The sequence below is a fragment of the Chrysochloris asiatica genome, unplaced genomic scaffold (genome assembly GCF_000296735.1).
Source record: "Chrysochloris asiatica unplaced genomic scaffold, ChrAsi1.0 scaffold00045, whole genome shotgun sequence".
In the NCBI taxonomy this organism is placed as follows: Eukaryota; Metazoa; Chordata; class Mammalia; order Afrosoricida; family Chrysochloridae; genus Chrysochloris; species Chrysochloris asiatica.
The window spans coordinates 2879742-2895303 of record NW_006408563.1 but is presented as its reverse complement, the minus strand read 5'-3'; the positions used below and the strand labels follow the sequence as shown (position 1 = coordinate 2895303).

Sequence of the window (15562 nt, the reverse complement as noted above, 5' to 3'; positions counted from 1 at the left end):
ACTACACTATATACCAGATTAAAACTTTTTAATAGAATTTTAAAAGAAAAGATGAAAAGAGATTAAAGGATGAAGAAATGGAAAGGCACCTAAAACTTTGTAAAGGAATTCAAAATTTATTGAAGTATTTTAGTGTTATTAATACCTCACCTGTTTGCAATACCAATTCACAACAACCTTTTAAGCTTACCTGGAAGAAAAGGCTAGTCCCTCACTTGAACATTCCTGTTGCCGTCTACTCACCATCACCACACCTGCCCCCTATTAGACTCAAGGGCACATGAAGGATATCAGGCAAGAATCTATAAACTAACAGCATGGAATTCACCTACAGCTGCTCAAATTCTGGCGCCAATTTAGAAAAGCTGAGTGGTGCCAATCCAATAGACATTTTTTATTTAAGAAGAAAATTGTATAACTGGGACACCTATGTGTATCAAGGACATTGTTTCCTTCCTAATCTAAGAGCTGTGGATTGTGATCATGAAAAGAGCATGCGCTCTGACTGAGGGAAAGTTTTAGTGTTAGTCACAGAGAATGACGATTCCTAACGTTGAGATAATGGGCTTTTAAATAACTAATCAGCTATTTAGGAAGTATGTCTTATACATAATTATTTGGCAAAGATAAAGTATTAGATTTCTTAAGCCTTAAGACATTAAAGACAGTAACACCAAACTTTAAGGAAAAGAAAACAAGACAAAACCCCAACACTTTGCAACTTGATTTTCATACCCACTCTTTGTTTCTCATTAAATTATAATCTTATGGAAGGACAGGAGACATACCACACTGCTTGCCAACACGGAATTGCTTAGGAAGGCATTTATAAAGCAGTTATATCACACACGGTAGGTTTCTAGAGAAAATTACCCTTTGCGCAAAAACTACAGGACGATAATTAGAAAATCTTTCCATTGCATAGTCTGTCACTTGGTGGGTCAAATATAATTGCTATTTACTGTTGTGGATTGTTTACTAGCTACATAACCTACCCAGATGTGCAAATTGCTAAGCCATCCCCACCCCCAGGAAAAAATTAAGAATTTTAATTAAAACAATATTAACAATTATGTAGAGAGAGTAAAGGTAAGAAACCACATCTCTTCAGATGCTACCGATTACCAGAATGGAATTTAGATTCTCAGCGCATAGAATGTATCTGTTAACTGCAGCAACTTTGTAAATGAAATCACATTAACAGAATCTAACTGGCCTTTATAAATGGTCCCAAAGAACTGCAGAAACAGATTACGCCTTCTTTGCCACTATTCCTCATGCATCACTAGAGTAAAGGCTAGTTTTTACTTAATTAGGCCCTTTTATAAGATAGAAAATTAGTTTTTTAATCCAATATTATCTTATGATGGCATAAGTGTTCTTTTAAAAGATGTTCGTTTTCAGATTTCTGGAGTAAAAGACACTTCATTCCTCTCTTTACATATCAGTAACAAACCTACTACTCAGAATTGCTCCACCAGCTGGAAGAAAAACCGTAACAGACCTCTCTGGGCTCACAGATGTTCTTCTCTCTTCCAAAGTGGGACTCACAACAAACTGTAAAAGCAAAGCAAACTGCAAACTTGGCCACACTTGTTTTGAAGTAGAAAAATCGAGAGGACAAGTTTGTTTTTGCTAATTCCTCAACCCTAGACAGGTAATTTCTGAAGATGCCCGTTTTTCTGCTATCATCATGGGCACCTACACAAAACTGAATGAACTCCAAGTTTTTGGTGTGAAGCTGTAACTGGCAACATTCCTGATCATTGCATGCCTCCTTACTAGAAAGCAAAGAAGAGCTTTCATATGCACAGAAAACTGAAAACAATAAAATGTGCAACTTACTGCAAACTCAGTTTTGAAAACTGAAGACTTCTAAGCAACTAACATGGGGGACAAATAGTCAGAAAAATTAAAATCTGTTAGCCTGACATTCCCTGCACTATCAGAGACAGGCTGAGAAGTCAGTGTGCTGCTCTGGTACAGCCTTTAGTCAGTACACATGGAGAGAGGAAACCAAAGCCCAGGCTAAGGACAGTTACCTGGTGATGACAATACAAGCACTGCAAATTGCTCTGCAAACTAAAGGGCAATTTTGAACAGAGGTAACTATTCATAACCATCCCATTACAGTAAAATAGTAACGCTTACTAACAGGGGTCACAGGTGAGGATAATAGTTAAATGATCTGCTCTCACCAGGCAGAATAGAAATTTATGGTGATACCAAATATAATTTTGCTTTGTGACATAATTTATAATTTAGAAATTTCTCAATCTGCAAAGAAGGCAAAGCTACTAAAAATAAATCTTCCAATCGACTTTCATGATTTGAAAAAACAAAAAACAAAAAATTCAATAAATTACAAACATATTTTTGGCCCACTAAAAGAAACTTCAATAAATACAAAACAGGGCATATAATGATTTCACACAGTCACGTGACATTTCCCCTCCATAATCCCAGGCACGTGGTTATCTGCATAATGCCTGCTGATGACCATCTTTTCTTAAAAAGGCAAAGGAATAAAAGCTTTCAAAAGAAGGGGTTGGCTAGAACTAGCATGGCATAAAGACAATACATACAGGAAGTAAGAAAATACATCCCAGTCTTTACCTATCAGAAAGGAATCAAGCTGAAACATTCCCTGACAAATGAGTTCTTATACTACATCGTTATAAAGATATGTTGTCTCGACTCATCTTTTAAAATATATATGTGTAAATTAGAACTAGACTCAGGTATAAATAGCCAATGGTATTGGAAAGGACAGTAAAACTCCTCAGCAAAAGCAGAGGACAAGACACCTTTAAAACGAGTTCTACCTTCTGTGAGAGGGGAAAAAAAGGTAGGCAAGAAGAAATCTCACATCTTCATTTCAAAGTCATAACTTACTCAGCTACCCAGGATAATTTTTAATCCTAAAGTCCTAGTAATTTTTTAAAAATTCCCCCCCAAAATTTCCAAATTGACTGAAACCTAAATATTAAAAATTATTTTTTTAATGTACCAAAGGGTATGTAAAATGTATATGTCTAATTTCCATATTCTGCTTTGAAAGAAATTTTCAATTGTGTGTCCTTCAGATATTACACATCACTTCACAACTGATACATTGATTCTACATGTGTCTTCAACATTTTACAAATCTTATCAAAGACTCACTACTGTAAACATGAAAAATTCAAAAGAAAAGGATGGATCAAGGAGTTCACAGATTCCACCTTTCCAGACCTATCTGACTTTTCTGGGTTTTCATATCAAAATGCTCTCTTTTGAGTTACACCTTGCAAACGTACTTCATGAGAAGGACGTCATAATGAACCCACGTGGGAAAAGTCGGCATGACCGCAGGTTTCAGCATGGCTGCAGTCATGCCAGGCAATCTTTGCCTTACATTCCCATGTTACTGACACAAATTCAGCTTCTTGTGTTCCATTTCTCCTTGGGTTAACCTTCAGCAGAAAAGGGTCTCTATCAGGAAACTCAATGGGACAAGATGATCAACTTGACTCAGGCTGTGAGATGTAGGAAAGGAAAAAAGGAATAGCCTTACACTCATTAGGAAAAACAAACAAACAAACAACACGGCAAAAGGACAGCTTGCTTCTTGCCCTGCACAAAAACGCACGCGCAGGTACACATGTACACACAGGTAATCAACAAGACTGTTTTTTTCTTTTTAGTTAAACATGATCACAATTAGGAATGAAATCCTGGCCTCAATGTGGTGCTTTGCAGTTGGTGCTAAGTCAGAGCCGTCTTCTGCCTCGTACACCATTTGTTATCTCTTATACAGGAACGCAGTGAACAGAATCATTGTATCTAAAACCACTTATTTAAAAATCTGGCAATAGAATGGAAAACATCATCAATCTGAATACTAGGAAGTAGTAAAGGGCACTGGTAATCTGAGGTATCTTCCACTTCTAGGACTTGCTGCTAAAAACGGACTCTCTCCAGTCACTGTGCTGAACCACTAAGGACACCCTGGGGGTCGAGTGAACCTGCCAGGAGGGAATGAGCACCAGAGCAAAGGAGCACATGTGACCACTGACGCAAGGTCCACTGCAGGGCAACTTGCTGAACTGGGATAGCGGGTTCTCTCTAGGCCCCATCTGTGATTTAAAAATCTTCTTTAGGAAACGGGGCGAGGGGTGTTAAAGAGGAAACAAAGATAGAAAACACACGGTTCCCCCACCTGCCTGCCAACACCCAGACACGCTCACTTAGGGGAGGGAAAGGGAGAAGATGCATTATTGGTACTTGTAGCTGCGGCACCTGTTACTGTGAAGCCTGTAGGAGGGGCTATGGAGCTGTGGCTGGGCTGCAGGTCCTTAGGAATGCCACTGTGAGAACTCAGCTGGTGGCCAAAGGCTGCGCTGAACTGAGGGAGTTGCTGCTTCGGGGAGGTGGAGGCCATTAGTTCAGCAGAAGGCCCCATGCCACTGAAGCTGGTCTGTGGTAGCCCCGGAAGCCCACTGGAGCTGCTGGGGGTCACGGTGGCGAAGGCAGGCTGTGTGGTCTCTGAGTTCGAGGTGGTGGGTGGTGTGGATAGGGAAGTGGAAAGAAGATGTCCATCTGCGCCGAGAAGGTTGCTAAATGGTGAGGGATCTCCAAGGTTGACAGGGAGATTACCCCAGTGAGTTCTGGGGTTTACCACTCCTCCAAGTGGCACCTCAAGTTGGGTTGGAAGCAAGTGCTGCGCCATGATGGGCATCTCTGCTGAGAAGGTAGCTGCCATATTATCACCAGAGTAGGATGTCGTGTGGGGAGAGGTGATATGGTCACTGTAGGGAGACGGCACGTGCTCACTATCATAATGGCTTCCAGGGGGCGAGGAGTGTGCATGATCACTGCTGTATTGCTGTCGTGAGGTGATTAAGTCATCTGCCTTGCTCAGCAGCTGGGCAGGATGTGGCCTCTGAGAGGCATGGCTGCCATCATGAAGTCCATGAAACTGTCCTGGGAAGGCTCTCTCCCCAAGTGCACTCTGGCTGATCAGAGTGGCAGAAGTAAGGCCAACGTTGGCTGCGGCAGAGAACTGCCCCTGGATCTGCCCTGCCAGGGGTGTAGGGGGGTTAGACAAGGTAGCAGAACGGAGCAAGTTCTCGTCCAGCTCGAGACTAGAAAAATTATCATGTACTATACGCCCATTCAGTAGCTCCCCTAGGTCTGTGTTTACTTCTCGGCTCAAGGACTGAATTCCTGACGCTCCAGTACCTGTGGAGAACACTTCTATTCCTCTGTCTGACAACTCCTGGACTGGTACACCATCGGACTGGCTCAGTACCCCAATGGTACTCAGGCACTCGAGAGAAGTTACAGCCTGCAAGGCCCGCTCCAGCTCCTCAGCCTCTTCCGTAGTTGGGAGGAGGTCTCCATTCTTTCCTGGGTAAACAAACACAACAAAGAATCAGTACAGTTTTTCACCGATTCTACAGCACAAAAATCATACACTTCCATTTTTTTTCACCATAGACTACTGTTTGTAGCACATGTTTGAAGTGCCAAGCTGCCCTGGAATTTGAATTCCCATCTTCAGTGTGTTTACAATGATCACACACACACACAAAACTTATCAAAGTGCTAAATGCCTAAGAATTCCTAGGATTCCAATTTAAAACTCATGGTGACAAACTGATTACATTCAGGTTTTTACTGAAAATTAAAGTTATTAAAAATAGAAGAAATATCATTTCAGTTCAGATTTGAGACAAAAGGTTGTGAAGGAAAGAACCGTGCTTGGTTCTTCTGTTCCTTGCTTCTTCCAGCTGGAGGGGCGAGTGTGGAAGACTCAAAAAAAAAAGAATCGAACTCAAACTTAACCACACTGCCTTTGAGTGGTTTCCAACTCATAGTGATGCTGTACAGGGTTTCGGAGGCTGTACATCTTTACAGGAGCAGAAAGCCAACCTTGTCGTTAGCTGTCAAGTGCTCCTCCTATACTGGGAGCCCTAATGTGGACGACTAGAACATAGAAATCTACACAGAAATGCTAACACACTACACAAAGTACTCTGCTCATTCCATGGGTTCTCTTTCAAAAGTTTTTACTTTACTTTCTATAATCCTCCACTCTCACTCTTCTCCCACTTCTAATGTTCACAAAATGGAAGCCCACATATCTTCTCTGGATACCTTCCAATATAAAAATCATTTTTATGAACTTTATTTACTGCCACAAAAATATCCAGTTCTAAGAGTATGAAAGAGTCCCCCTAATGTCTCTGGGAAATTGGTGGCACTAAGCAAACTTTGTTTTGGAAAAGTATACTTCAATTGAAGAGGGTGGGTTATTAAAATTAGGACAAATTCAAAAAGTGATCAATACACTCAGGCTTAAAATTTCTTTGCTCAAAAATAAAACAAAGTAAAAGTATTTGGTTTTTTTTTTTTTTTAAGGTTTTTATTGTGGATTAAGTGAAAGTTTTCAGGGCACATCATCGGTTTCACATTCAAACATTCATATACCTTGTTTCATTACATTGATTATAATCCCCTCCACATACCATCAGTTAACAGAGTTTCTCTCTATCCTCTTTAGCTTTTTTTTTTTGGGAAAAACTTTGCCTTTTTGGAATTTACAGTCTTTTAGGGAAGGTTTTTACATTTATCTGTGGGTACAGTATTTGTTTTAAAGCATAGGTGTGAAACTATAAATCTACGAAGCCTACAATATGGTTAAACAATACATATCCGCACCTTGAGAAAAAGTAAAATATCTTTACAACAATGCTATTATTTTCTATCTGTAAAGAAAGACATTAAGGAGGAACACTTCAAACACATTTCAATGAAACTAAAGTCTCTTCTTAAAACAAATTTGTTTTAAAAATCAGCTTTCTTGAATCTAAATATTGACCATACCTTCAAAAAAATCAAAATCTTGTAAGTCGTCAGGCAGCCGTGGCAGGACGTCTGAGAAGTCCTCCTGGTTCAATTCCAAGTCATGTGGAATGTCAGTGATCTCATTGGCAATGTCATCCGGCAACTCATCAGCACTCAGCTCGGGCGTGGATGGGCTCCTGAGGAAGATGACATCTTTGGTCCCACTGTTCCCTTCACACTTCACACCAAAGGCACCAAGCTAGGGCCACTGAACATGAAGGGAAGCTAATACCATTTAGGCTTTTTATGTTTTTAGTATTTTTATGGGAAATACTAACACAAAGTTACTGCTCTTTTCCTACTTTGAAAGGAGAAAACAGGACCATAGGACCGTTACAGTCATCTATCTACAACCCTTAAGGATAGGAGAAGAACAGCATTTCTAGATCCTGTTTTTACTGATGCAAATTAGGGAACTAAACCAAATTTGTTACAGCAAATATGTTTGAACACTTTTTAGTAGAGTTTCAAATCTTGTCAAATTAATAAACAAACATAAAGCTGAACTGCTTAGTGGATTCAGAAGCCTCAGTCATCTGGCCAAGAATGCTTGCACCTATCTAAATTCATATTGTATCAGATTTCTGATAGAATATTCCTGTTGAAACATATACGAATTCTGGTTAGCATAGGAAAATCTGAGAATATACAATTAAATTCTCAATTTCAGCATTTACTCTTATTGTTATAATCAAAAACTTTATTTGAGATCTAACTCTGTTATAGACATTTGTTCAAAGGTGTATGAAAAAATGGAAAAGTCTAGACTGATGTACTATGAGGCTTCTGTAAGCCTCTCTCTTCCAGATGCAGCTGGATGTTTTCAGAACGACCACAAGAAGGACAGCAAGAGTACGCACTGCCCTATCACTCACCGGATCTGGGAGGGCTCCACTGGCAGTGAGACGCTGGTGGGCATGCTGAGGTTCCCTTGGGGCACTGCAGGGGGAATGGGTTTTTGGGGTCGACGAGGTCCACGCCTTCTCTTCTTCTTGTGTTTTTTGGTAAGTGCAGGAGGCTTGGTTTTTTTCCTGGGTTTCCTCTGCTGCTGGTGCTGAACTTTACGAGAGCTATCTCCTCTCAAGAAATTATCCTTTGGAATGAATAAATGGTATTTTTACATTGAGATTATTTGGGTAAAATTTTACACATCTAAAAATATACTTAGTATCTCTTAATATTCTATATAATGTGAAAACATTTTTAAATAATTAAAAATTTCATTTAATTCAAATTGATTCTGAATTCACCCCACATTTAAAAACATTGTAGTAAGTATTGCAGTGCTAAAAAATAAGAAAAATTGTAATTTTCACTCTCAAAGAACTTACCCTCTAATAGGTAAAACACAAATTCAAGTATACATAAACAAAGCACAGAGAAAAATGGGCAATAATGATATAAAAACCTCCAACATGTGCAGAAAAGGAAAAAAAAATTTTTAATTTTGTGAGATTGAAGGATAGGTAGGATTTTAAAGTGGTTTTAAGTGACAAGGTCATTTTAGACTAAAGGAAATGGTACAAAATGAACAAAAGTAAATATTATTGGAAATTAGACATAAAAGTAGGACATAAACTTGGGACCAGAACATGTGTGACTTTGAACACCTGCTAAGGTTTTGTACTTTTTTTTTTAGCAACAGGGAGTCATTTTTGATGAGAGGAGTATCATATGTTTTAAGAGGATAACCACCTGGCAGTAACAGAAGAGGCGCGTGAATGGGCACAATAAGTCTAACTGTATTGCTACTACAACAGTCTATAAAATACAATAATGGCCAAGGGCAATTGGAGCATGCATGGAAAAATAAGTGCCTCTCAACATAGACTCCTCAGGATTTGATGGCGTATTGGGTGTGGAGAACATAAAGGGAATGCAAAACTTCTGAATGACTCTAGGGTTTAGTACCATGATTGCTAAATTATGATACGATGAATTGCGACACAGAGTTCAGCATACATTTTTCTCAAAATATACATATGGTTCATTAAAAAACCCAAAAACCTAGAAAAACAGAGGTGTTTTTGGTGGAGAACAATCTGGTGAACTACAGACAAAGAAATGGGGTATTGGAAAGTGAAACCCTTCATGTGTAGTTTTACACTTGTTAGCTGCTGCAGTTCATTAAGTCAACTCCAACTCTGGTGACCCCGTGTGAAACAGAGCACAGATGCTCCATAGGGTCTTTGGTTGTTGTTATTGTGTTGTGTTATTTTTTTTTTTTTTTAAGTTTTTATTGTGATTTGCAGATCATCAGTTTTACATTCAGCAAATCATATACTTAATGTTTCATTACAATGATTATAATCACCTCCATGTACCATCAGTTAACAGTATTTCTTTCTATTCATTTTAGCTTTTTTCAAAACACTCAGGCATATATAATAATTTACACCACCAAAGGGTACATTCTGCAAGCCTGCCTCCTAGCCGACAGCTCTCAGTCCCTCTTTTTCCGTGAATCTAGAGTCCTCAACTGTTCCCTCTCTCCATGTCCCCATCTCTGCCTCTATGTCTGGTGTCACTGCTCTCTGGATAGGGTCTCACATTCTGCTTGTGCTCTCTCCCTTGATGGTCCTAGGGTCCTCCGTTTCTAGACTGTAAGATTAACTACTTCCCCGTTTTTGTTACAAAACTTCTACCTTTACAATTGTGACAGTCACAATTAGTCATGTTAACAATTACTCATTATTGAATCATAAGAATCTTATCCCCATCTCTTTTCACCAACCCATCTAGACAAGATGGGGACTCTTATCTTTCTCTGTACACTCTTAAACAAAACTCCCTCTTGAAAATGTGAAAGCCAGTCACTTCTTGCCTTTACCGCCCCCTCATTTTAGGTAGCCAATGTCTAAGTTGCCCATCCCTATCTACCACGTATATAGAAGTTGTTGTTGTTGGGTGCCATTGAGTCAATACAACAAACTCATAGTGACCTTATGCACAGCAGAACAAAACACTGCCCAATCCTGGGACAATCTCACTACTGTTGCCATGCTTGAGTCCATCGATTCTGCCACTTGGCCAATCCATCTTGCTGGGGGTCTTCCTCTTTTTCTCTGACCCCCACCTTACCAAACATGATTATCTTTCTCCAGAGACTGCTCCCTCCTGACAATATATCCAAAGTTTAAGAAACGAAGTTTGGCCATCTTGGCCTCCAAGGAGCACTCTGGCTGCACTTCTTCCAAAACTAATCTATTGGTTCTTTTGGCAGCCCATGGCACTTTCAATATTCTCCTCCAACACCGTAACTCAAAAGCATCAGTTCTTCTACGGTCTTCCTTATTCACTGTCCAGCTTTCTCATGCATATGAGGTTATTGAAAATACCATGGCTCGGGTCAGGTGCACCTTAGTCCTCATGCTGATATCTTTGCTCTTCAACACTTTAAAAAGGTTAACTAAAAGAGGAAAGGTGAAGACTCCTTTCCTCTCAGTTGGTATTTTGAACTACTACATCCATTAGTATAGGTCAAATTTATTAAATTGTAACAATTTAACCTCATTTCCTTTATCAAAAATTATTTGTTCTTTTTTTATCTTCCTGTAGTTGAATTATGATTATCAAGCCATCGAGGCTACGTCAAATGGGTACTATCTGCAAGTCTGGGAGTTCTTGTGCATTTCCCCTCACTTCACATCAGCTGGATGCTTCACTCTCAGCTCTAGCCCTCTGTGGCTATGTCCTTGTCTATGGGTTCAGGAGTCCCCAGGTCTCATCACATTTCGGACCAACCAGACCTTCCTCTTCTCTTTCTCATCTCCAGGACAATGGGAATCTATGGCACATGGTTAAACTCAGCCCATTTCTTCAATGCTGCTTTCCCCCTTCTTCCACTCACCAGTACACCAATGTGGTCATCAGCAAGCTTACATGCCTGCTCATGTGTTCCCTTTGGGTTTCAGTCTTAGAGGGGGGTTTGTCCTGAAGCAAGTTGATTGCTTGACTTGATGGCTTCCTGGCCATCAAGCTTGCTTATTCTTGTAGTAGCCAATCATACTGCCATTTTTGTTTTGGGTTTTTCCTGCTGATCTTTCTTTGAAGATGTATATTCTGTTGCTCTAGCTGTTCCAGGCTGGTCTGCTTGTCCTTTCTAGTGGGAATTGTCCCACCTCAGAAGGTTCTGGATGGGGCTCAAGATTCCACCTAAGGTCCTATCCACTGTAAAGGCTCTACATGAGGCCTATTTCACTAGGCAAGTTCCAAAACCCCTTTTAGGTATTCTTCAGTTATAGGCTAAAGACAGGCTTAGAAGCTTTCTGTAAACATGTTTCCTGACATTTCCCTCTATCCCACTCAAATGTCTATTTTACAATAGTAGGCAAAGGAAACCAATATCCATAAGACATTTAAGCATGTTAGTATTATTTTCCCTTCTTTAAACTATGCCTCAAATCCTGTATCACAGAGCCCTGTTGTTTCAAGGTTGAGCATGCATCACTATTTATCTCCGTCCCATTTAGCCCATGAAAACCTATCTCAGTGTTCCTCTATCTACCTTGTTCTTCCAGCCCCTTCCATATGGTCTTTTCAGCTGTAATCTTAATAGAAGCAGATTCCAAGGTCTTTCTTTCTGCAGTACTGCTGTGTAGATTTGAACCTCCAACTCTTAGATTAGGGGTTGAATGCAAACTACTTGATCCACCTGGGCATCTTAGTTTTATACTTAGCCTTAAAGCCAGGATCAAAACCTTAAGCTGTTAAGTCTCAGTTCAAGGACCATTCAGTTCCCCAATTTACCCAGTGAAAACCATCAAAGGCTTACAGAAGGCAAGAACTATCCTACTCAACTTTTTAGTACCAAAAAGACCTGTACAATATCTTGCAAATAGGTGAAAATTCAGTAAGTATTTGATGGATAAAAACAATAAAAGCGCATTTATTTAAGATGTTTATATAATTTAGATATTTCAGAAATTCAGACTTGTCTCTCCTCCAAATTATTTTTGAATAAATTAGGGCTTATGATAGTAACATTAACTAAAGCAAAAATTAAACCGATTTTAGAAACGTGTGGCATTTGGACAAAACTTCATCAAATATCTAAGACATTCTCAGACAAAAGTTAAAACCTAGAGAGATGGGGACAAAAACAAAGCCTTGAAAAATCTGTTACATATATGATAATCTTGTCTTTTGTAAACCTTCATTCAGTGTACAATAAAAAGTTTAAAAAAAAAGTTATGTATAAAAAAAAGTATCTTAAACAACAAAAAAAGAAAATTTATCTTAAATGGAAGAGAGGTGCAGAAGAGAGATAAGTAATGAACAAGACGGTGACATCTAACTACTCAACATCTTCTAGAAGAATGATTTTTGAAAAATGAGGGTCTGAAATTAATTTGGTAGGTAATGATCAGCATTTATTATTTAAGTGAAATGAAACGCACACAAAAATGTCAAGTAATCATTGTAAATAAGTCTTACTCCATAAACCTTTTGCTTCAGTGATTTATATACGTATGTTCTTTGTATTAGTCACAGAGTATTTACTATTGTGGGTAAATATCACAAGTTTGAAATAAAATCTAAACTTACCATTTTTTTGGCATGTTCTTCACACAGAGGTGTCTGGTGTGTAATGTCAAAAACTGGCACAGAGCACTGCTGTCCATCTGCAAACTTGGCCGTGCAACTTGAGAAGAGCTGCTGAGAGCGGTTCAAGAGGATATCTGGATTTTTTAAAAATTAAGAATAGAATACACTGAGGCTACAGCCAGGAGGGTGAGATAGGGAAAGCTTTGGTGAGAAGGGAGGGGGATCTCATGAAGGAAATGTTCATATAGACTCACAGCTTTTGAACTATCATAAGATCTAGTATTTTGGTCGTTCCGGCGACTGCAGAGTTTAGAGGGTAGGACTAAGGCCAGCCCGTTCGGAAAGCGGCTTTTCCAGGAGGAAGAAAAAAAAATGAGGGGGGGGGGACCCCCAAAAATCTCCCTGACCTGGCTTAAGATCTCAGCAAGATCATCAGACAGGTCAGTTTACCCACGGCACAGAAAGAGGGAGAGAGGTGATAACTTTTGATGTCATCCGACATCCGCTGTCCCCAATCTGAAGCCCTGCATCTAAGCCACCCTGCCCCCATTCCCAGGTAGCAGCGGGGATCTTCCAGCTACTGTTTTGGCAAGACAGGGTATAGATAAAGTTAACCAAAGCTGCATCTCTGCTCCAAAGTGGTGATTTCTGTCCATGCGTTTATATTACTTCTGCTTTTGCTACTTTTGATCATACATTTTTCCTGGAGGTGAGCGCTTTTCCTCCCTACATCACCTAAGAAGAAGCAGCAATCGTGGCCATATAGCCAAGCTATAAGCATACAACATAATACCCCACTACTAAGACAAGACCCAACAACACCTGCTAAGTATTACAGACAATAAGGGAAGCCCAACTCCCGATCATATTAATAATAATAACAATAAAATAATAACCATGATCAATAAGAAACAATCAACTTTATCGAAAAACGTCCAGAAACAGAAGAGAGCAGCTGACACAAATGAGCTAGAGACAGACAAAGGCTTTATAGAGGAGGAGGAGCAGGTTCTGGATATGCCTGAGAGGAAATTCAGAAGAATGATATGGAAACAAATTCAAATACTCCGAAAAGGAGTCAAGGAAAATAAGGAATAAGTAAGGAAAGTATTGCAGGAACAATCAAATAGGATTGACACAGCATTGGAAACAATTCAAAACATGCAAAAAGATGTGCAGGTGATTAATAATAAGATATCAGAAACAGACAATAGGCTGAAAGGGGAAAGGAGCAGAATAGAAGAGATGCAAGCCAGAACTAGCGAACTGGAAGACAAATCTCTCAACACTGCCAAGATAGAAGAGCAAGAAGCTAAAAGGATAAAACAATCTGAAGACAGTCTAAGATTCATGCTGGTTAACATGAAGAGGAATGATGTACGAATCATTGACATTCCGGAACAAGAAGAGGCAGAGAAGTCCAAAGAGGAGATAGTTGAAGAGCTTCTGGAAGAAAATTTCCCTAACATCTTGAAAGATGAGAAGATAAACATTCAAGAAGCCCAATGTACCCCAGGAAGGATAGATCCCAAAAGAAAGTCTCCAAGACATATAATAATCAAGCTCTCCAAAATCAAAGACAAGGAAAGAATACTAAAAGCGGCCAGGAGAGAAGAGAAATATAACTTATAAAGGCAAGCAAATTAGATTAAACTCTGACTATTCAGAACAAACCATGCAGGCGAGAAGGCAATGGGGAGACATATACAAAGCCCTGCAAGAAAAAAACTGTCAACCAAAAATCGTTTATCCAGCAAAACTATCAATCAAATATGATGGTGCGATCAAAACATTCCAGGATGAACAGAATCTGAGAGATTTTATCAAAACCAAACCAGTACTTCAAAATATCCTAAAGGGAGTTCTCTGTACAGAGAAACAACAAAAACAGACAACAAACAGAGTATGGCAACACCACTTGGAACACAGCCAACAGATAGATGAGAACAGAACAGAACGAGACTACAACAACAAACTCAAAGGAACAGGGAGATCAATTGAAGGCCAAAAACATATCAATATCAAAGAAGGGACAAACACAGCAACGGAAGCCTAGGTGGTAGGGATGCCAGGTAAATTGCAGGTTATAATGGAGTATCCTAAATGCAGAGAAAAGTTAGTAGATTGCAAGGTAACCCCAAAGAAAGTTAACACTCCACAACATATCATAAAAACGAATTCCTAAGCAGAACAAGCGAACAGAGAAACTAGGAAGAAACCGACCAGAGACAATTCAAAGAACATAAAGCCAACACAAGAAAGAAAGCAGAACCAACAAATGAACAGCACTGACAAAAATGTAACATAATGACAGCAATCAATTCATACTGATTGATAATTACATTGAATGTCAATGGATTGAATGCACCAGTGAAGAGACAAAGAGTGGCAGAATGGATAAGAAAATAAGATCCATCAATATGCTGCCTGCAAGAGACACACCTTACACACAAAGACAAAAACAGACTAAAAGTTAAAGGATGGAAAAAAATTTACCAAGCCGACAGCAGCAATAAACAAGCAGGAGTAGCAATACTAATCTCCGACAAAGCAGACTTTAAGATAAAATCCAGCATAAGAGACAAAGAAGGACACTATTCAATGATCAAAGGGTCAGTCGAGCAAGACGACATAACCATAATATACGCTCCCAACGAAAGATCACTAAGATACATGAAGCAAACCTTAATGGAATTGAAGAAAGAAAGAAATAAATCCACAATCTCGAAAAGGGATAGAACAACCAGAAAGAAACTCGACAATGCTACAGAGGAACTCAACAACACAATCAACCAACTTGACCTCATAGATGTATACAGATCATTCTATCCAACACGGGCACAATATACATTCTTCTCCAGTGTGCATGGAACATTTTCCAGAATTGACCACATGGTAGGTCACAAAGCAAGCCTCCATAAATTCACAACCATCAAAATTCTACAGAGCATCTTCTCAGACCACAATGCTATAAAACTAGAAATCAGACATAAGAAGGTCAAAACAATAAAGTCGAATACATGGAAACTGAACAACATCCTGCTGAAAAGCAACTGGGTAAAAGAAGAAATTAAAAGTGAATTCACAAAGTTCCTAGAAACAAACGAGAATGAAAACACAACAT

At 39.3% G+C, this 15562-nt stretch overlaps 1 protein-coding gene across 1 annotated transcript in view; it reads right to left on the bottom strand.

The window, feature by feature from the left end:
* Nucleotides 1-3979: 3979 nt before the first annotated feature.
* INO80D (INO80 complex subunit D) overlaps nt 3980-15562 on the bottom strand; it is a 50186-nt gene continuing 38603 nt past the window's right edge. The window contains exons 7-10 of the mRNA XM_006861947.1: nt 12439-12572; nt 7767-7984; nt 6871-7028; nt 3980-5391 (exon numbers count right to left, since the gene is read on the bottom strand). Of these exons, the coding sequence (XP_006862009.1) occupies nt 4226-5391; nt 6871-7028; nt 7767-7984; nt 12439-12572 (1676 nt within the window). The 3' untranslated portion in view covers nt 3980-4225. The remainder of the gene's footprint in view (nt 5392-6870; nt 7029-7766; nt 7985-12438; nt 12573-15562) is intronic.